Source organism: Esox lucius, chromosome 16 (assembly GCF_011004845.1).
Source record: "Esox lucius isolate fEsoLuc1 chromosome 16, fEsoLuc1.pri, whole genome shotgun sequence".
NCBI classification, from domain to species: Eukaryota; Metazoa; Chordata; class Actinopteri; order Esociformes; family Esocidae; genus Esox; species Esox lucius.
Genome location: NC_047584.1, coordinates 21,904,885 through 21,926,850, shown reverse-complemented (window position 1 = coordinate 21,926,850; position 21,966 = coordinate 21,904,885). Strand labels below are relative to the sequence as shown.

General features: G+C 38.5%; 2 protein-coding genes across 2 annotated transcripts; both read left to right on the top strand.

The window, feature by feature from the left end:
• Positions 1-737: 737 nt before the first annotated feature.
• On the top strand, positions 738-4,540 carry LOC105030838 (acetylcholinesterase collagenic tail peptide). Its single transcript, XM_020054695.1, has 15 exons — positions 738-769; positions 1,050-1,147; positions 1,248-1,342; positions 1,449-1,490; positions 1,575-1,601; positions 1,986-2,057; positions 2,559-2,624; positions 2,724-2,750; positions 2,863-2,907; positions 2,991-3,026; positions 3,209-3,289; positions 3,522-3,618; positions 3,834-3,961; positions 4,069-4,194; positions 4,465-4,540. Exons 2-15 carry the CDS (start codon positions 1,063-1,065, stop codon positions 4,477-4,479), a joined length of 942 nt encoding a protein of 313 aa, XP_019910254.1. The 5' UTR covers positions 738-769; positions 1,050-1,062; the 3' UTR covers positions 4,480-4,540.
• Positions 4,541-5,408: 868 nt separating this feature from the next.
• lmln (leishmanolysin-like (metallopeptidase M8 family)) lies at positions 5,409-21,362 on the top strand. The gene is made up of 17 exons (XM_010904941.4): positions 5,409-5,799; positions 8,278-8,375; positions 8,563-8,593; positions 8,755-8,837; positions 9,844-9,961; positions 13,274-13,452; positions 13,623-13,728; positions 13,900-13,994; positions 14,160-14,277; positions 15,001-15,108; positions 15,387-15,463; positions 15,644-15,754; positions 16,033-16,165; positions 16,304-16,463; positions 16,685-16,815; positions 17,595-17,805; positions 18,441-21,362. Exons 1-17 carry the CDS (start codon positions 5,671-5,673, stop codon positions 18,539-18,541), a joined length of 1,989 nt encoding a protein of 662 aa, XP_010903243.2. The 5' UTR covers positions 5,409-5,670; the 3' UTR covers positions 18,542-21,362.
• The last annotated feature ends 604 nt before the right edge of the window (positions 21,363-21,966 follow it).

The following is a 21,966-nucleotide window of genomic DNA, read 5'->3' as shown; positions in this document are numbered from 1 at the left end:
TAAGGTGTATCCTTGAGCAAGGGAAATAACCTTATTTCTCCTGTTATTCAGTCTGGACAAGAGTGCCTTCTGAAGAACATTACAAAAAACATGAAGGGCTAAGAACAGGCAAAATCCTAAAGGAGAACCAGATTTCCAATTGAAATAGACAATTTGATCATATAATAAGACAATAATATTCAATACAATGACAAATCCATTATACACTAGTTGTTTACTAGAAGCACTGAATGTTCCTAGTGGCCTTGTTACAGTTTTAACTTCAATCAGCTTAAAAATATATGTCATGAATAGAGAACATCTGTCAAAGAATGATTAACAACAAACAATGAAGATCTTCAATAATTATTTAATGAATAATGGGGGGAAAAACGCAAAATCTCAACTTTTGTGATACCAGACACTGTATATCAATAATTGAACAGTACAAAAAAGATATATGTATATATCTTCTTTAGCAATGACACATATACAGCAGTTTTCTTTTTTATAAAAAAGTGTTATGACAATGTAGTAAATGCACCAACCTGACACACTGAGATTGTAGCCTAATGAACTGAAGGTTAATGAACTGCCTCTCCTTGGCAATGCAACAGTATTACTAATTATTTAATTATTTCTACTGCCAGAGTTGCACTTCCATTCTTATTAGATAAGTGGATATATGATGCAAGCTTGCAATTTGAGATCCAACTACTGTATTGGCTCCTGCCATCGGGGCAATCAGAGAAGCTACAGAGGAGCTATAGTGAGAACAGAGCTTACAGAGGTAAGACATTCTGTATTCATTACTTCAGTAAAATAAATACGGAAATTGGCCAATGTGGTGCAACAGATACATATTAGAATTTTGTTGATGATGTGGTCTTTAAGTGGTATTAAGCACTGGTCATACATTGGTAGGGATGCTCTGAATAGTCGGGTAATGCTAAAAACTGTTGGAATACAGATATATTGTACAGTAGATATTTAAAGGTTGAGCTTTTCCACAGTCTATGACGTTGTCATATTGCTGAGTCTACCTTCAACTGACAAACGTTTGCTTTCAGATCTAGGGGGATCATGCATAAACAAAATGCCTTTATACTCAATCTTATCATGGGATGCACTGTTATACTCACCGAAGCTACATCATTCTTACGATCAGGTAGCTTTTGATAACATTTGAGGGGTTCTAAATATTAAAATATAATGAAAATATTCTGGCTATTTGTCTTACCACATTCTTGCTGTGTCAACACATTCAGGGAAGAATGCCTGGTTGGTTCCGAAATGCAGAACACTGTTGTCTCCTCCACCACCTCCCCCCTTTCCTCCAGCAACACAGACGTCCGCCCTTCTCGTAAGGGACCTTCCAAGCAGCACATACACTGTAAATGAATACAGTCTTAATTGCTTAACATGCAAGTTAGATGTCTGTCATATCTTCTTGCTGACTGTTGTTTTAGGTTGATGTAAATGAACTTCTCAAAGGACTTAAGGGTGAAAAGGTAGGACACTCTTCATTTCTGTTCACTTGACGATGAGGATAAAATGCTTTTATTCAGTTATTAATTTATGCTTTCTCTTAAAAGGGCTGCAAAGGACCAAAGGGGCAGATGGTGAGAGTTCTGTACATTTGAATGAATAAGAATTAACTGTAGGTTTTATGATTTATTTTTATGAAGATCTGAGGTTTATGGTCACAGACAGTGGACTGGGATGTTGCAGAGGCAATAAATTCAAAAATATTTTAAATATACTATAGAAGTGGCGGTTCTTTATTTAAGTACTTACCAACATGAGAAACATTGTTCTCCAGAGATTCAACAGGCTACCTACCCACATCCAGACCCTCAAGAAATTGAATATGAGTAAATATATGTATGTACAAGTATTATATTATTATAGGTTTAACTGTATCAAACTGTTTTAACTAATATAAACATGTTGTTTGATTTATTTATTTAATTATCTATTCATACATAAATAAAACTGTTTTGCAGGGTCGACCAGGTCGAAAAGGAATAGAGGGAAGCCAAGGTCCTCCTGGTGAGATGGGGCCTATAGGCCAAAAGGTTAGTGATAGAATATTGGGTTCACCTTCAGATAAAACTGTCTCAGATCACGCAGATCACTTTGGACAGGGAAACACATGCTGACACTTCCACAAGTGTCATTTATCTCACATCATGGCTAACGTCAATGCACATTCCTACATTTTTTGTGTCCAGGTTAAACTTGGCAATTCCTTCATTTAAAAAAAAACATTTGACTAAATACATTTTCAGATATATTAGAAGCGATGAATACACTAAACAACAATGTCATTAACCCAACTCACTGGCCAGTTATCAGGGTATTCATAAGCAAAGACGCAGTGCATGCTGATAGTATTTTGAAATATAAAAATGGTGGTCTAAATGATTAACTACATCAAAGCTATGTGGTGCTTTGTGATTCATAACCTAAACTGTAAAGTCACTACCAGAAGTAGTTAGATTAGATTCAACTTATTTGTCATTGAACAACTACAAGTACAGTACAATGTGTTTGTGTTATTCTTTACTTGTTTATAGGGAGAGAAGGGGGACAGAGGCTGGCGTGGTTTATTTGGTGACATTGGTACACCAGGAACACATGAGGTAAATAATCCACAGAATAACTAACTAATACCAATACTAGCATTCTACCTGTGTACTTCCCATTGCTTTCACAACAAATGTGTGTGTATATTTTTACAGGGTCCTCAAGGGCGCACTGGTTCAAGGGTAAGCTTAGTTCAAAGTGTAACAAATAATATACTTAATAAATTAATGTTGTAGGTCTAGTTGCGGGTAAACAAAAATGACACATTAAAATTGACGTTAATCATATAAACAGGGTGTGAAGGGACTTAAAGGTGACCCAGGAAAAAGAGGTGGAAAGGTTAGTTCTCAATAAAGTTTCATTCACTGTTGGAGCATCATATCTACTTTTACTTCATCATAAATGAATGTGTAATTCAACAGGGTTACACAGGGAAGCCTGGTCTCCATGGACAGAAGGTGAATAAATATCTGGCATGCTATTAAATTAAGATGGTGAAACAAAGCCCTTAGCCAGGAGGGAAAGGTCAATTAACAGCAATCACTTTAAATCTCTAAACGATGAAGCATTTGCGGCCAATATATTGCCCATTTATTAGTAATATTTTTTTGATTATGTGGTGGTATGCTTAATGGTTTAGGGTGACACAGGACAAAAAGGAAACACTGGACTGCGAGGACTGGATGGATCTATGGGAGCACCCGGATATAGAGGGAAAAAAGTAAATGGTTTTCTGTAAACATGTAGGGCTGGTTTCGCAGAAACAGCTGAACCCTAGTCAAGGACTAAAACAACAAGCTCAATGGCGTTTTCTATTGAACTTGATTTTTTTGTCCTAGACTAGGCTTAATCTGTGTCTGAAAAACCGGCCCATATAGTAATTAGGTAATATTTATTAACTATATGCAATGAATATCTCATGTTTGTTCTGCTCTAATCCATATTGAATTTAGGGAATAAAAGGTGGTCAGGGACCCCAGGGATTGACTGGACATAATGGAGTTGTGGGTAAACGAGGCTCAATAGGTGAAACTGGTGCTTCAGGGAAAGGTTAAGTATGGATATAATGATTTGTGGCTACTGTATTTATTCCATTAAGAGTACCAATTTGGACATGACTGTATATCAATAGATTATGTTATTTAAAGTATACTCATTGTAGTTGTATTTGTACTCATTGTATAATTTATGCATGACAAAAGCTATGGATGTTGCTGATTATAGAAAAGTATATATAATGAATACAATTATTGTGTTTCTTCTAGTATACATTTTTCCAGGACACAGAGGAGAGGAAGGTGATAAAGGCCCTCCAGCATTTTGTAATTGCTCTTTTGCAAATTATTTTGAGCCAATCAGTGGACGGGGAAGACATAATTATAAGGCTACATCTGTAAGTGTGTATTAAGATTTTTTTTTTAGCCTTGAATAAACGTATGCTGTTTGGGTGTTGTTGTTTTGTTTTTTTAACCTTTTTAACTTTTTATTGAAATGCAATAGATTTACATTGTGAATGGCGAGAGTGAGATGTCAGAGTTGAGATATGAAAATGTCATGGTCCTGAGGAGGGATACTCACATGCTGTTTGTCTACAATGGCTATGAATGGATTAATGTACGTGCTCAGGTAAAAATGCACACTTATATTACTTTATCTTATACAAATGTGTACCATATTTACTGTAGTGTTTCACTTTTCACCAGAGCCATAGACAGCTAGGGTTGCTGTGAACTGCAGTGAATTATTGTATACCATTTGAGGCACATGTTTTGTCACAATATTGTGTCTAATCTATTATTCATTTTTTTTTTTTTACTTCATCATGATGTTGGTGTTGGGGACAAAACAAACATCCTACTGCACATGCTCTGTCTGTGGCCATCCTTCTGGAAAAAGCTTCAGCATAAATGAGAAGCCAAACCACATGTCTGATGGAATGTTTGTCACTTTTACCTGCTGTGTAATAAATGCAAAACAAATCAATTCTGTCCATCCATTTTTACATTTACATGTTTTTACATTTTATTCTTTGAGCAGATGCTCTTATCCAGAGCAACTGGAAGTGAGTGCATTATAATCAATGTATTAGTTATTGGACATCCAATTTCATTCAGTGCATTGAATGTCCATGTAATATACTGTAGGCCATCAATATATTCAATGTTCATAAGTGAATACCCATACAATTTAATCAATATTTTGGTAACATATTTACACACACACTTGACAGTCCTTTTCAGAGCAGTTTGTTGGCTCTTATACACTGAGCTATTAAAGAAATAAAAACTCCACAATGGTGGGATGTTGTTTTAAATTAAATGTTAGCCTACTCGTGGGCACTAACATGTCAGTCATATTGAAAATCATGGACCAACCATATTCATGTTTGATTTTGGTACAGGGCATGGACAACCTTTGTCAGAAAGAGAAAGATGGAAAGGGTGGGTGGTTCTTTTTCCACATTTAATATAATCTGGCAGCCTTCTTAGCATGCTATGACATTTTTAAACGTTGATTAATTAATGTAACTGGTTAGTAAGAAATTACCCTCATTTGGTTGATTATAGGTCGTAATATAAAACCAACTAGGTTGCCTAACCTGACACTAGGCCCTCCATCGAGTAACATGGACACACCTGCTCTACATAATGCTTTGCTCATAGCTGAGACCAACAATTAGCTCATACTAACAAACAGGTGTTTTGTACGTAGTCGGAGTCCTCGAGTTCCAAGACTTTCATGAAAGCATTTGCGTCATAGGGCCGATAGTTCACAAGTCCCAGTTCCGAGTTGTTTTAAACGTAGCATTTTTTCATGAAAAATAATCGGACGAACCGGAAGTGACTCTGTAAGCAGCTAAACGAAAGGCTGAAGCTGGAGTATTCATGGCTAAATTGAAAGCTAACAATACACAGGCAAATTTTATTGGGTGGGTTTTGCTGCCCTAATGTGCAACAGTAAGATAGATACCTATCAATGACAGTGTGCTGAAGAGGCATACCTCTCTCTGCGTGCTGTGATTATGTAGTTAGCGATGAATGAAACAGTAGTTGAATTACGACTTGAGTCCACATCACGCGCTGATCAGCTGTCGCCGGATATATGATGGCGAAGGAGCTGAGACGCTTTTGGAAGCTGTTTGGGTCACTGAGCCGTATTAGCACTTTTTCGCTTGTATTCATGTTTGTGCATTGTCATACGTGTAAACATCAAGTTCCATCTCAATCTGAGGTAAGTGTTGTTTATCGCTTGCATCAGTTTGCCAATTATTTTGTTAAAATTATCAATGTGAGGTACTTTGCGTGACGTATAAGAACCAAGCCACAGTAGCGGTGAGCCACAATAGTGGATTTTTTAAATATCGTCTCCTGGTTTTACCTTCAAAACAAAAGTCCATACTTTAAAGGGGTGGGTCGACCTAGATCGATATTTGGGAGAAATTCCACTTAACCAAAGTTGTTTTTGAAGGTCCATTGATTATTTTCTTCTGACAAACCAATAGTTCGCAATGACCCAGCCTGGAATTAGCATTATTAGCATCGTCCAAATTTGTGAATTGAAACTGTGACTCTTGCCACAAAAGCTGCATTGTCCGCGGAAACCTACTCCATAAACTGACCCCTCATTTAAATTCTGTTTTGTCACTGAGTAAGCGGCACAATCTTTGGCTATACAGTCCAATATGTACTGTATGTTCAGTTCTCACTGCGCATTAGTATACTGCCAGTTCAATAATGCCGTATTCATTTTATTTATTTCAAAAATAATTTAGGTTTTTAACAATATTCCAATATTGGTTAGCATTATCTATTTTAAATATGTAATTTTACAAATGTTTTCTTTATCCATTTTCATTGCTTTAAATCAGGGACTTTGGCCCTAAAAGCCAGTTTTTTCATTGCAGCCCCAACAATGCTTTATTTAGACTTGGAACACCAGTGGGGTGTACTATGAAGAAAGGTAACTGGCTTATCAAGGTAACTTCAGGAGTAGCTTGGTGACATCCAGTATAACTTCCCGATTAACACGTACTATGAAAGGTAAATAGATTTTACCCGAGGTAGGCTGTCGTGCCAATTTACGCTGCATCTCTAAACTGCTCCGAGCAGGTTATTTTCCTGGTTAACTTGATGTTACCCAAAATAAGCACCGCCTATCCGCCCAAAAAAATGCCGACACATTTGGAAGACCCAAATGACATTGGCGCACGGATTGTGAGAGCCTCACTCTGCAGGGTGAGGGTGTTTAGAGACTGTGTAACGCCTCTAGTTTACCCCAATGATGTTCTCTAATAAAGATATTGATTCTCATCTGAGGGAATTCAGTATCTTTTCCGGCTTCTACGGCCAGACAATGCCACTCGCCAGAGTAATGCCCTCACTGTTGAACAGACAAGTGTGCCATGCTTTGCGACATTTTGCCAGTGGACATTTCATGTATTCCAATCGGAGATGCTGAGCATCTGAACCAGAGTACTGTTTGCCGTACAGTTCACAGATTGGGACTTGCTCTCACTAAGCTGCTTGATGCATTGGTTGTGTTCTTTGGCCATTTAAGCATTCTAAAGATCAAATATGCTTTTTATGTGATCGCAAGTAATTTGGATAAAATATTTTTTTAGTATGCACTGGCTATATACAGAACACATAGTGATTGACTGTATGCATATCCCCATTTGAGCGCCCCTGGGAGAACATGAGGGGAGTTATGTGAATAGGAAGTCATTTCACAGCATTATTGTTCAGGTATTTGATCATTAAATTCATACAGGTAGCCCTACTACCTAGGTGCACTCTGGAGTAGATCTTCAATCATTAACAGTGAGTAATGGATCAATTTCAGAGATGCAGGCCTTAATTGAATTATAAACTCAACCTGCATTTCCGAACGCGCCCCTTTTAGGCGAATGTGCACAATCTTAATCACTGTCATAGTACCGTTTAGCACAAATTTAGGCATTTAGAGTTGGTCAGCCCTGACATACCTTGATAAACCTGAGTTAAATCTGAGTTGGTTGAACTCCCTTTGTAGTACAGCCCTCAGGTGGTTGCAATTGATGATGCAGTAGAACAGAAAACCCATCAGGTTAGGAGATGAATACTTTAAATTATAGACTTTTATTTTGAAAGGAAAACTAGGAAACACTACCAATCCAGTACTGATTTGCTGGAGAACCTAATGTCACTAGGTGTGTTTTGGGGTGGTCTGTCACAGAGGAAGTTGTTCGTCGTGGTGCACTGTGCTGTAACTGTAAATTGCATTTCTTGGTCTTGTTAACTGGCCGCTATACTCCGGGTGATAAGTACAATTACATTGCTCCCTCTTCACTTGCTTTTCCTAATTAACACTCTGGGTTTGCTATCAACTTCCCATCCCGACTAGTAAATATATCTGGAATGCCTTCCAGTTATTATCAGTACCAGTGCCTTGATTATTATTATTATTATTCTATGGGTGCCCTGTTGAAAATGGACCTGTTGGTTTCACAATCCCGTTGCATTGGTGTTGTGTACCTTTCCCAAACACTTGTGATGTAACTACTAAATAATGCTTTTCCCAAAATGTTAATGTCATTATCTGACATCTCCCTGAAAGCAAGCCGTCCCAAATGCAATTACACTTCTAATGTACTTGGAGTGCGGTTTATAAAAAAGGATCATATATTTATCATACTCATTTCTACCTGACAATAAATGTTTCTTTTTGTAGGTTGTCCATAAAGTATACCTAAAGTCTGAAAGATTAACCAAAAGAAGCTCTGATCAACAATTGAAGATAACAATCATTTATGATGCAAGTGTGGACAAGTACGTTTATTTCAAGAGATCATTTTTAAAAATATTTTAGCTGTTTAGCAGACACACTTATCCTGAGGTGCTGATTAGAGTTGAGTTCATGTTTTTTTAATTTGTTTTATAGTAACTGTGCTTGGGCATAACGCAAGCCGATGTCAGTGTTATTATTATATACTCATTTTATTTCCTAATCCCAAAGGTTAACTTCAGAAAAAAGAAGACTTGTGAAGGTATGTTTGTGAAAACAATGTCTTGGTAATTTCTGCATAACAATTTTCATTCAACATGTTACTTTTATAAGTGTTATTGCTGATGGCTTATATTGTTTTTAACGTAAATCATTTTTAGCTGGATGATTGTAATATAGAGGTTACCTTTTTGATTTCTATAGGATAAGCTTTTTCCACAAGCAATTGATTATCTACAGAAGGCATTTCAGGTTCGCCAGCAAACAGGCCCTATATTACTTAGCAGGTAAAGTGTTGACATTGACCGTAAAAATTGTATTTTTTGTTACTTTACCAAGTAAGCAACAATTTAGTGATTTTCAGCGCTTTGGATTTGAAATGATACAATATGGTGTCAAGAGGCTTTATTTTGAGGGTATTTTCACATTTAGATATTTCACGTTTAGAAATATCAACACATTTTGTACATTCTTGCCCTGTTTTAGGGTGTCAAAGCATATTTGGACTGATAAAGATTATGTCCAGTAAAGTCATGTTTAGTACTGGTTTGTTTTTAGGGTGCCATGATTGCCTGAAGTCTGTGACAGACATCACCAGATACTGTCTGTCTGGTGCTTACCTTTAGATGCTGTGCTAGACCTACACTTCAACCATCTTTAGTTATTACTTGTTTTAGGGCCTTTTTGCCTTCCATCTTGCCCACAGCATATAAAACTGGGTGATTGACTTGGCCTCTAAACAACTTTTCTTTCCCTTTAAAATAGTTATTGGTATCTATGGCAGTGTCTGACATGGTCAAATGTGTTTAGAAGCATTTGTTTGTGTCGGAGCAGACACAGTTTCTATACACCTCAAAATTATTCTTGCTGCCACTGTTACCAGTAAGAAAGACAAGTGAGCCTGTTCAAGTGACTGTGATACATGCCCAAACATTAAAAAACACACGTGGTACGTTTAGTCCTTTTTCTGTTCAGTTTCCTCTTGGAAATCACACTGGTTTAAGTTAATGACATACACCTACTTCCCAGAGTTTTTTTTTTTTCAACATAATGGTGAGCGTTTTTTGGTAATTCTCTGTGCTTTAGTCATTTTTGCCCCTAGTTATTCTATCATTTCAAAACCAAAGTGTTAGGCTACAGTGCAAATAAAAGTCACTGTCCAAATGCTTCTGAAGTTTGCTGTATATTGAATATCAAACAAGCACACTGAGCAAAGCTGTTTGAAGTGATTAACACAAGGCGTGATTTGTGAGATCTTTCTCTTGCATAATAAAATGGCGTGTTTCTGTTCAGACAATGTGCGACCAATCAGTACCTGAGAAAGAAAGATGACCCTCACCGGTATTGCCAGGGAGCATGTGCAGATATCACGAAGTGTGGACCTGTCATTGTTCCTCAGCATCATCTGCAGGTCAGTTTGCACCACACAAATTGTGAAGCCCGCGTTTAACAAAAACGTTACATTGAAAAGTAAAATAACACAAAATGTTGTATTGTTCAATTTACCTCTGTGTTGGCATTGTGAAACATCATTTTACACTCATAAGTTAAATGCCAGCGAAATACTGCAGCGAATGTGATGGTAGGAGAGGACTTTTTTTCATATTGACACCGTTTCCAGATGATTAGGGTTCCCCAGAATTGAGCTATTTTTAATGGTATTGGGTGGGTTTATTTACCAGTACGTTTGTATAGAAAAAATTGCATTTGATTGTTTTTTTGAACAGTACACAGGTTTTGTGGTTTACTGTGTTAATTATCTGGCAACCTTGCAAATGGAACCAGACTGGTACTGACATCGTGGTGATGAGATGCATCAGAAGAACCAGTTCATCCTAGTTTTCTTTTACGCCCAAGCATGTCAATTTCTATAAAACCTGAAAACGCCTAAACTACATTCAATCCTTTTTTACACTTTTCAGCTGATCACAGATTTTTTTTCAATAGAGTTTGCAAGACAGAAGATGACAAGTGAAAAGGCGATTTAGATTAGGGTTATGTACACTCCCTGAAGAGTGTGTGTGTGTGTGTGTGTGTGTAAAAAAAAATATAAGATTAACATATTTAAGTCACCATCAATATAAATATATGTACTTGAAAATGCAGGATCAGTGCAAGCAGCCTAGCAGAGTACAGCTGAAAGAAGTTGAGGGAAGGGGTTAAGGATGTAATGTCAAGGCAAGGCTGTAATATATACAGCTCTGATGCTTTTTTAATGCAGGTCAAATGAACAAGATCATAATAGAACAATGAAAATAGACCACAATAGTATTCACCCTGATGTATTATAAAGCTTGATGAGTGAGTTCATATTTCTTTTGGATTTCCTAGATCCTCTAATAAACATAGAGCCAGTGGTTTTGACGCTCAATGGCTAAATGTTTTTGGGTGGCTCAGACATAATGAAGAGGGAATGATTTGCTTGTGTGTGCTCGAAGCATTGTGGAGCCAATGTGTTTGGGGCTTAGTAAAACAGCCGAATAGAAACTATAGGCTGGATGCAATTAAATTCCATAAAATGTCTACTAGTTCTGGACTGGCAGAGAAGGAATAAAACACATTACGGTAGAAAGATACCATACTAACAGATATGTAATATTAGTATGTAAAGAATAGATATATTGCTTGTATATTTTGGTTAAGGAGGTCATTGTAGTGTGCATTAGCTGCCCAAATGGACATGGACAACAGGGCAGATTTAATTCTACAATAGTTGTCGTTTTCAAGTGTGTAGCCAGATACTATATATAAAGTATATTAGAGAGGCGTCTTGTGGACCGTGGTAGTTGGGGTAGCACCTTTGCCTAATTTTGAGCCACGAAAACCCCTGTATATGGCAGGCACACTGGTTGGAGAGTAGCTCTGTATTTACACTACATTTTCTGTCTGCACAGGACTTGTTGGCTTTTATTATTCATTTTCTGAGTGTTTGCATTAATGGAGTGTACTATTAATGGTTTACAGTCATTGGAACTGCCTCCTAGAAATCAATTACCAGTATTTATATTTCATTGAAGTACATTATGAAATACAGTGCTTTTTTTATTGCCAAGAATTTGTCTTCTCTCAGGTCATTAGTTAAATGGAACAAAACACTGAGGACAATGAGTCTGTGCGTTTCAATTATATACACTACCGTTCAATAGTTTAGGGTCTCTTAGAAATGTCCTTGTTTTCGAAAGAGAGTCTGATGGTCTAGGGGTGCTTTGGTGGTGGTGAAGTGGGAGATTTGTACAGGGTCGAAGGGATCTTGAAGAAGGAAGGGTATCACTGCATTCTTTGCAACACTGTGTCATACCCTGTGGATGCCGCTTGATTGGAGCCCATTTCCTCCTACAACAGGACCATGACCCAAATCACAGCTCCAAACTATACAAGAACTATTTAAGGAAGAAGCAGTCATCTGGTATTCTGTCTATAATGGAGTGGCCAGCACAGTCACCGGATCTCCACCCTATTGAGCTGTTCTGGGAGCAGTTTGTATGAAGTTCCCATCAAGTCAATCCAACTTGTGAGAGGTCCTTCAGGAAGCATGGGGTGAAATCTCTTCAGATAACCTCAGCAAACTGACAACTAGAATATAAGGTCTGCAAGGCTGCAATTGCAGAAAATTGAGGATTCTTTGATGAAAGCAAGGGGGCAATTATTATTTCCTATTCATTTTACTGTATTACCTATTCAATCAAATTTCATGTGGGTTTTTTTTCATGCAAATCAAGGACATTTCAAAGTGTCCCCAAACTTTTGGACAGAAATGTAGAGTGATGGGGCACAGTGTAGCATCCTGCTTCAAAACCATACCATGATGTCTTCCTTTACGGAATGAGACCGGAATAGGATCATCTAGACCAGGGTGTTGTGAAGGATAGTACTGTGAGCGTCTAAAGCAAGTATAAGGAGAGTATTGAAGTCAATACGAACTGATAGACTGGCCAAAAGGTTTAAATGGGGAATATCTCAGTCAATCGGATACATTTTGTAGATAAATATTATTTGAAGTATTTACTTAAAACATTAACTGCAGATTAACTGCTGGTCATTTCTACTTGTATTTATGCTAGTTTGTAAGATGAATAATCTTACAAATTTCCCCTTTAATGTTAAGGAAGCATTATTGATTGAAAATCACATGCACATTGTCATTAGGGGTACCTCTCCTTTCTCAGTTTTTCACATCTACAAAAAGCACATTTACTACTACTGCTACCCTCTAACCATAGAGCTGACATTAGCTTCCAGGAACCCATGTACAGTACCATTCTGGGTGACGGGATTATTTAATGCATACACCAGCTCAGCAAATTGAGGATTATGATCAGGTTTAGTGTGGTCTTCTTATGTTCCCGCTGTGATGAAGTTTCCAGAATCACTGACCTGACAGCCACAAACAAGATTATTCCTTCTGGGTCGAGGGTTGTGTAAGGCAGACATTGAATGAAACCACTTGTCCAGGTGCTTTTAATCACCTTTTCAGCTTGGCCTTTTTAACCTGTGATGTAATTCTTCATTTTGAAAAAATGTAATCGTACTAAGTGTAACCAATGTCAAAATGAAATCACTACTAAACCTTCTAGATGGGGCTAGATGCCTGAGGTCCAGGACAGCCGTTAGAGGTGGCCCAGGACAGAATGACAGCTTTTGGACACTAGTCAGATGCCTTAAACACTAGGCAGCCTTGCCGCGACGAGCTCCGTAAAACGTCCGTTATCTGTATGATTTCCAGCAATGCAAGGTATGCGGGGAGACCGGGATATCGTGCGGCTCGACGGGACCCCCGGACGGGGAGGGGGTGGAGGGGGCCGACTTTGTCCTCTATGTCAGTGGGGTGACAACAGGACGCTGTGGGCAGGAGAACATTGTGGCCTTCGCCGCATACTGTCAACTGGAGGCTGAGCTAGACAGGTAAGGCTGAATCCCTGTACCGTGATACCCCTGGTGTTTTCCTCAGGTCAGACTGCTGTAGGTAGTGATCTGGTCTGGTAGCTGGCTTGGTAACCCATTGCCCCTGAATCGGTTTTCTAACCCATTGTTTCCTAAAATGATGCGCATTTCTCTCTCTTTACCCCTCTTAGGCCCATTGCTGGGTATGCCAACCTGTGCCCGAATATGATATCCACTCAATCTCAAGAGTTCGAGGGCATGCTGTCAACTGTTAAACATGAAATCATACATGCCCTGGTAGGTCCATGTCCTGGTACTGCCAGTCTAGGTTTTATTCCTTACAGGTTAAAGCGCGTCATGATACATTTCCTCAATCAACACTGTATGGAATTAAACATGTTTCAAACCGATGTAATTATTTATTAAGTCATGAGATTTTTCTTTATGTTTAATGTCTCTGGCCCCCAGGGTTTTTCCGCGGGGCTGTTTGCATTTTATCATGACGATAATGGCAAGCCATTGACACCTCGATTTGCAAGTGGACTCCCAGCGTTCAATGAGAGGTCTGTGTGTTGTCAGTATTACTGTGCTGTCTGGATGTCTTTTAAATCGCATTGTTGTTCAGGTATTGTCTAGGCCTAGATGATAACACTTGTTGTTCTCTCTGGTGTACATTATGTTGTCATTCATGTTTGTTAATGTTTGTGTACTCTTGCTTTTTATCATAGTTTAGGATTGTATCAGTGGAGTGATGCCGTGATACAAAGAGTGACTCGATTGTGGGACACCCATGGTGGTGTGATGGTTCGGCATGAAGTGCATCTTGTAGTGACACCCCGTGTTGTGGTAAGAGTCCTCCTTCTGTACTCCTCTGTTTGAACCATGGATTTGTGTTGATCATGGCACTCCGCTGTGTCATGCTATGTGTGCTGTGTCATTCTGTTGTGTTTTGCCAAGTTACACGGTCCGCACCAATAATGTGGTCAATGTTTCGGACTGTAAAAAATATGTACTGGGTTAGAACTGATGTTTGTTTTTCTTGCAGTTCTGTGAAACCATTTACCCCATTCTAATTCTCTTATATGCATGTTTTTAAAAAATTATTTCAACATCCAGCCAAAACCCATTCAATAACAAATAATATTACATCTGTATACATGTATAGTTCATTGAGTGGCGGCTGAATGGCACAATGTCACTGCATCTCAGTAAACTGCCTGAGTGCGAGACCAGTTTTTACCCAGAGGGCAAGAGGAGGGCACTGCAAATGGCTTGTACCAACCCGTGTTTAGGGGTTCATTGAATATGGTTGCCTTGTCACAATCTACTGACAACGACATATGTTTACGGGCATGACCCCTCAGTAAAAGAAGATCCTGGATGTGATCAATCCCCAGTTAGGATGTGGTGCTGGTCCCTGAGGCCTGTTTTCCTCTACATTCTGTTTTTCATTATCTGATCAGCTCCCCAGTATTTCCTGATGTCGAACACACTAAGTGCTATCACAGAGTTGCAGGACACAGTTGTGTAGATTATGCTTGCATCCTCTATCTCTGAATGTGTTTGTAGGAGGAGGCCAGGAGACACTTTGGCTGTCCCATCCTGGAAGGTATGGAGCTGGAGAACCAGGGAGGGATAGGCACTGAGCTCAACCACTGGGAGAAGAGGCTGCTAGAGGTACTGCTGCATTTTTGCAGTACTTAACTGTGCTTATGTTTTACTTTTATGTGGCCTGATTCCTCACCATGGCTAGCCTACATTTGTCTTCTGTGGCTAAAATTGGCGTATTAGAATTGCTGATGGGGTCTTCACGACACCATACCATTTCTGTCAATGTAATGAAGCTACTGTGAACTCTGGCATTCTTATGTGGATGTATCCTTCATCAGCACTTCTGTTACTCATATAAGGTTTTAATGATTCTAAGAGGATTCTTCGGTTTGAATTGATAACAGAACGAAGCAATGACTGGATCTCACACCCACAACCGAGTGTTTTCTCGGATCACTTTGGCCATCATGGAAGATACTGGGTAGGGTTGATGAATGTTTGAGAGTATGCAAAGAGTGTGCTAATCTGTCATCTAGGTTACTTCATATTTTTGACTGGTGCTGTATATTTGCGTGCTTGCCTTTGACATGTTTTGCATTGAAGTTGTGGAGTTTGTATGTTGAGGTACAATGTAGAGGCTGTCATCTTTGTCCCCATCTAGTTGGTACAGAGCCAACTATAGCATGGCAGAGAGGCTGGACTGGGGCAAGGGCCTCGGCTGTGACTTTGTGATGAAAAGCTGTAAATTCTGGATTGAGAAGCAACGCCAGAGGTAAGGAGGTACCTAATCAGAGATGTTACCTAACACGACGCCCTGAAATTTCTGAATATAATCAGAGATGTTACCTAACACGACGCCCTGAAATATCTGGACCTATATGCAGGCAGCATCCTCCTAAACAAAGTTACCATTAGCATCAACATTTCTGCGCCCACAAACATCAAGCCATTAGGAACTCCCCTGAAGGAAACTGTCAAACCACAGTTAAAAAGGTAAACGAGAAACTGAGGCTCTCTAAACCTGACCGTATACGTGTTGTTGTTTTTCAGTCGTAAAGTGTTGACCCCTTACTGTGACACAGTGCGCACCACGCCCCTCCAGCTCACCTGCAGGCAGGACCAACTGGCTGTGGCGGTCTGCAACCTGCAGAAATACCCTCAGGACCTCCCCCTAGACTACCAGGTAAGACACTGGTCTCCCAAGGCCATCCTTTAAAGTCGCTATGACGACAGACTGAAGTAATTCAAAGTGCTTTTAATGTTGTTTGCCTGTGTGTGACCTGCGTTCCCATGATACGATTTTTCACGTCCTCTCCTGCAGTACTTTGACCATATCCCTGGTGTGTCTGTGAGGGACCTGGCTGCTTACGGTGGAGCTGTGGAGATCGCTGACTACTGTCCCTTCAGCCAGGAGTTCAGCTGGCATCTGAGTGGCGAGCACCAACGCAACTCCTACTGCAGGGTCCCGGAAAACCAGCCCGGTAATATCATTAAGCCTCAGAGTGGAGGCCCTGGGTTTTATGTGCTCTGTGGCTGTCGACTCGTTAGGAGGTTTGCATCATTCTTCAGGACTCCACCTCCCCTCGGCTTATTCCCTTCAAATTCTGGGAGTCTTTCCACTACGATGAAAAACTTGAAGTGCATGTTTGTGGGATTTTGCAGCCCTACTCACTTAATAGTCCACCTGACCCACTGTTTCCAGATGTGTGGAGGAACTACGGAGCTGAGCAGTATGGGCCCGACTCGGTGTGTTTGTACCAGAACTCAGCATTTGTTATGGAGCAGTGTACCAGGCGCATGACCTACCCTGACTGGGGAAGTGGCTGCTATAAGGTAATACACTTGTTTAAATGGAGAACTTTTTAATGGTTTACTGCAGCTTCTCTTAAATATTTATACTGTAAGATATGTGTACTGCGGTAGAGCAGGGGAAGTTATTTTCTTTACTTGGGGCATCCATAGCCTCAGTATTGTATTCTATCCCTCTGGCCGGACATCTGCAAACTAGCGATTTTAGTGGAGTTATTGGCTCCTTGGTTAGACGAGCTGTATGAAAAGAAGGGTTGCCACAGTATCTCTCGTTGGAATCGTTTTGGGTAGGTTTGGAGTTGCACGGAGGCAAGGTTTAATAAAATCGGGTAGTAATCTGATTGAGTGCTGAAAACCTATTTAAAATGATGAAGAACAAGGAATGATTGAGAAATATTGGAGCACTGGTGCAGATAAAGTAGACCCAACTAGCTAAAAACTTGTTTAATTAGCCTGGCGGCTATTAGAACTTGTTGAGGATGTATACGGTCATGATAAACAATCATGGTCAGATTGCTTCATGGATTCTAATGTTAATCTAGAATTAGTCTCTTAATTTGTCCATATAATGCAAGCTTTGTTCTATGGGAGTCTTCTTGATAATCTTTGCTACCTTTTAAAGTCTCACGCTTATATTAGAAATTCACACATTTAAATGAAATGTATGGGTTTTTAAGTTAGTCATAATATATTAGTCATATATTATATTAGTCTTTATATTATACAGTAGATGTGTGAGATATGTACATTTGAGCTGACCCATACTAACACAATCTATTGTGCCTTTTGTCGTTTTCACCCAGGTGTCTTGCTCTAACCAGGGTTTGTCAGTATGGGTGCATGGCACTGCCTTTCACTGTGTACGTACAGGTCAGCTGCTGAGTGTCAGTGTGCGTGTTAATGACTGGGTCTACAATGGCGTTCTCGTTTGTCCTGCCTGCCCAGACTTCTGTAGTGTCTGCCCACTACCTCATGAGTTCCCGCCCTTTGATACTACCAGGAGACTTCCTATTGGTGAGTTCCCATGCCTGTCTTTCCTAACTAGTTTTTTTTTTTTTTCATTTCCACACAGATGTATTATCTTATTGTGAACACAACTTGTCTGAATGAAGTGCCTTGCCATTTAGATCTGTTTAAATAGCTGTGATTGGATTTATGGTTGTGACAAACAATGAAATCCATATTTAGCAAGAACACACAACTATGTTGCTTTACATGTTTTTACACAACCTGTGTGGAATCTTTGAACAAAGGTAGCACAACGCCATTTGTCTTACAACCCTGTTTCCTAAAGACTTGGGATGCTGTGTAAAATGCAAGTAAAAACAGAATGCATTGATGTGCACAATTTATCCTAGTATTTAATTGGAAATAGTACAAAGACAACATATTAAATGTTGAAACTGAGTCATTTTATTGTTTCTGGGAAAATACATGACCATTTTGAATTTGATGCCAGCAACAACTTTGACACTGATTAACCTATGGGAGCGGCTGACGTTATGAACAGAAATGTGTTAGTCAATTATATCTGAACTGGCAAAGCAGGGAATTGTATTATTCAAGGGGGACAACATGTTTATTGTGTCCTGGTAATACACGTTGTATAAACCTTTTCATTCTTAAGACGTGTTTGACCTCTCTTCCAGACCCATGCTCCTGCTCCTCCAGTTTAGTGGTGACTCTGTGGCTTTTACTGTTCAACCTCATTCCTCTGCTAGCTGGATGTATCCTGTGTGTTTTGAACTGACAGACAGACTGTAACGTTCTCTGCCTGACTGCATCCTAAATGACACCGTATTCACCAAATAGTGCTCTACTTTTTAGCACAGGCCAAAAGTACTGCTGTATATATGTAGAGAATAGGGTGCAATCTGGAAGTCTGTTTAACAGTCAACCATACTTTGCCATCCCACAACCTCAGGCGTCATATTCCAGGGTTACACAGTCCAGTTGGAAAGAATTGTATCCTTGGATAAAACATAAAGGAAAAGTCAGGAATGTCGTACAGTGATCAGTCACATGAACCCTGTTGAAATCAGGGAAACGTGATACTTTTGAACAAATGTGTTGTTTCTTAATTCCAAATATACTGAAAAATGTGTATGTTGTAAATGTAATTATCTGAAAGAAGGATATCAACCACAATACCTTATTTGTTGCTGCATTTCTACGACCATGAATATTCATTAAAACATAGTACATATAATTAGTGAAAACAATACTAACATCCTAGAAAAGTATTTGCTTAAGAAAGGCAATGGAAATTGGTGGGAACTGTGCTACAACTGGGATTGAAGACTGATTGAAATGCCTAGTACCGTCAGTCCCCTCACGACGCCCTAGAACAAAGGCTTTAGAAAATGGTGAACATTAATTTGGTCAGCTAGAATGGTGACTATTGATTGCACTTTTATTTTGTTTATCAAATATTAGAACACGATTCTAGTTAAGAAAAGCAAAAACTTTAGAGTTGCAGTAGGGTCTTGGTGCTACTTTATAAATGACCCCCTATTCTAAGACCAGTCAAAAGGGGAGAGTAGCATGGATATTTTAAATTTTCTAAGATTGTTGTTCAAAGGTGTTGAACCTTAAACCTCATGGATCTATTTTCATTCACTCCTTCACTCACCCCTTTACATTTTGTGATATGCTGTCCAGTGATTCAATGCCACTGAATGTAACAATGCAGTATTGTAATTTAGGACGATACTTATTCTTTTTGTTCATTTGTGGCACACTGAAAGTCTTTCACTTTTGATGAATATGTGATTATTTGTCTGTTATTTTATACAGTTGTTTTCCTAGCTGCATGCATGAAGAGGCAAAGATATAGGCTGAAATAAACATGACGCTTGATTATTTCAATGTATTATAAATGACAGTCAGGATAGTAACACAAATGCTTTATGTAGGTTTTAAAGGAGATGTACTTAATTTTCTCCCACCTTGTGGAAGTTAGCTGAGTTATAGCAGCAGCTTTGATTCAACTCTACCGTTGTAGCACACTCGCTCTACCTTCTGTTTTGGTCAGCCAGCTTACAAAAGCTGTAAAAAATATATTTAAAAAATATAAAAAAGTAGTTAAAATATAGATGCATATAGACTATTCAGTGCTTGTTGTCTAACTTGAACAGAAACTGCGTGAGCTCTGGGGAATTTTCGCAAACTATCCAGGAAATGACAGAGGGATAGAATTGACTATGTAACATGACTATTTTATTTGAATATATATTTATTATTTTAAAAAGTGTGATTTTGAAGTGTGATGCCTTTAAATACCCTATTACAAGCCAGAGAGTTAGAAATTCACCGTCATACAAAATTGGGAATAGTGAAAAGCCATCATGTTCCTCTGTTGAATTTAATAGTTACAGGGCGTTATTTCTTAGTAACTTCATTTGGGAAGATTTATTAATGAAATTTTATAGTACTCATGTTCAGTGTAATTTGATTAAAAGCAGCAGTTACTATATAGTGTGATATGTTTAATGTCCCATTGTCTCTGATGTAAGCCCACTGTATTTTGGATTGTTGACTTATTTCACTCAAGTGACTGTTATTTTGTACATAATTCTTGTTTTATTTATTATTTAGTATTACCATCATTTAAAGCTTCTCTGGATATTTCTCAAAAGCACTGGACAGCACATTTCCTGATTTGTAAAGTCAGGTAACTGCAGTTAATTTGGCTCTTTAGCCTGACTCTTCTAAGTTTAATGGTGCATGATATGGCTTTTTATAAATATCACTGAAGATTACGAGATGGCAGAACTTTAACATTACCTATAATCAAACAGTACTCCCTACATACAGGAGTATGTAAAGACCTAATTGCACTACTGTTAAAGTGCCACTGACCTACCATTTTCTTTGTCTTGTCCTGTTTAGTGTGTGAATAGTAGCATAGCATTATGGTTTTAATGCTACTGCTGTTTCTCAAGAATTAAACAGTGAATGCAATAACTACACTATGATAAAGAAATGAGCAGCTAACCATAATTATTTTGTGTTCACTTGTATGCACACTAGTTTAAAAGATACTAATGAATTTGCTATGTTGTAGATCTTTAGAATTTTTTTCACATTCATTATCGATGTTGTATTTCTAAGGGGATAAATTATTTTATTCACTTTTGTTGTTTGTACCCATGCAATTGCCTGCAGTAGAATGTATTATTTTTTTCTTTTTGCAGTTCATTGCATTCTGGAGCAGTGCATTTATTTAAATATTTTCAATGTTGTACAAAAGTCGTGTGTGTGTGCGTGTGTGTGTTGGTTTTTCCCAATAAGGAGCAACATGACCTTTGTGTGATATAATAAAAAAAATAATAATACACCACATACCTGAAATCTTTGCTTAATGTACAGAGACCAAAGTTATTTCTATGCAGAAATCTAGGGTTTTCTATTGTACATAAATTAGAAGATGGCGTAAATTCACAGATTCCTGTTAACTCATCAAATTACTTTGTATTGCTATTGTTTCTTATTTCACAGTAAAAGGGCTGCTTTGTCAATTGCTTTCAGACGACAATTCAAACAATCAAAATAAATTACTGAAACGTGAATTGCGTTTTTTTTTCTGTTCATCTCATCAATTAATTAGTAGACAACCATTGGGGGGGGGCGCATTTCTTCTTTCTGAACTTTGGTCAAGCATTTTTGGTTGTGTGGTTGATACAAGCTTCAAGATTCTACTTAATTCAAAACCCCTATGTACAGTTGTGTTCATAAGTTTGCATACCCTGGCAGAAATTGAGAAATGTTGGCATTGATTTTGAAAATATGACTGATCATTATTTAAGGATTGTAGTCATATGAAACCATTTATTATCACATAGTTGTTTGTCTCCTTTTTAAATTTTAATTATAACAGAAATCTCCCAAATGGCCCTGATCAAAAGTTTACATACCCTTGAATGTTTGGCCTTGTTACAGACACACAGGTGAAAATGGTAATTAAAGGTGGATTTCCCACACCTGTGGCTTTTTAAATTTCAATTAGTGTCTGTGTATAAATGGTCAATGGGTTTGTTAGCTCTCATGTGGATGCACTGCGCAGGCTAGATACTGAGCCATTGGGAGTAGAAAAGAACTGTCAAAAGAGACGTGTAATAAGGTAAAGGAACTTTATAAATATGGGCAAGGATATAAAAAGTTATCCAAAGCATT

Excerpts from the sequence above, each read along its gene's own strand:
- LOC105030838 (XM_020054695.1), top strand. The coding sequence starts at position 1,063 with ATGCATAAACAAAATGCCTTTATACTCAATCTTATCATGGGATGCACT. Across the intron at positions 1,491-1,574 it reads AAGGACTTAAGGGTGAAAAG|GGCTGCAAAGGACCAAAGGG; the intron begins GTAGGACACTCT and ends TTCTCTTAAAAG. Across the intron at positions 2,058-2,558 it reads TGGGGCCTATAGGCCAAAAG|GGAGAGAAGGGGGACAGAGG; the intron begins GTTAGTGATAGA and ends ACTTGTTTATAG.
- lmln (XM_010904941.4), top strand. The coding sequence starts at position 5,671 with ATGATGGCGAAGGAGCTGAGACGCTTTTGGAAGCTGTTTGGGTCACTG. Across the intron at positions 9,962-13,273 it reads TTCCTCAGCATCATCTGCAG|CAATGCAAGGTATGCGGGGA; the intron begins GTCAGTTTGCAC and ends TATGATTTCCAG. Across the intron at positions 15,109-15,386 it reads GGGAGAAGAGGCTGCTAGAG|AACGAAGCAATGACTGGATC; the intron begins GTACTGCTGCAT and ends AATTGATAACAG.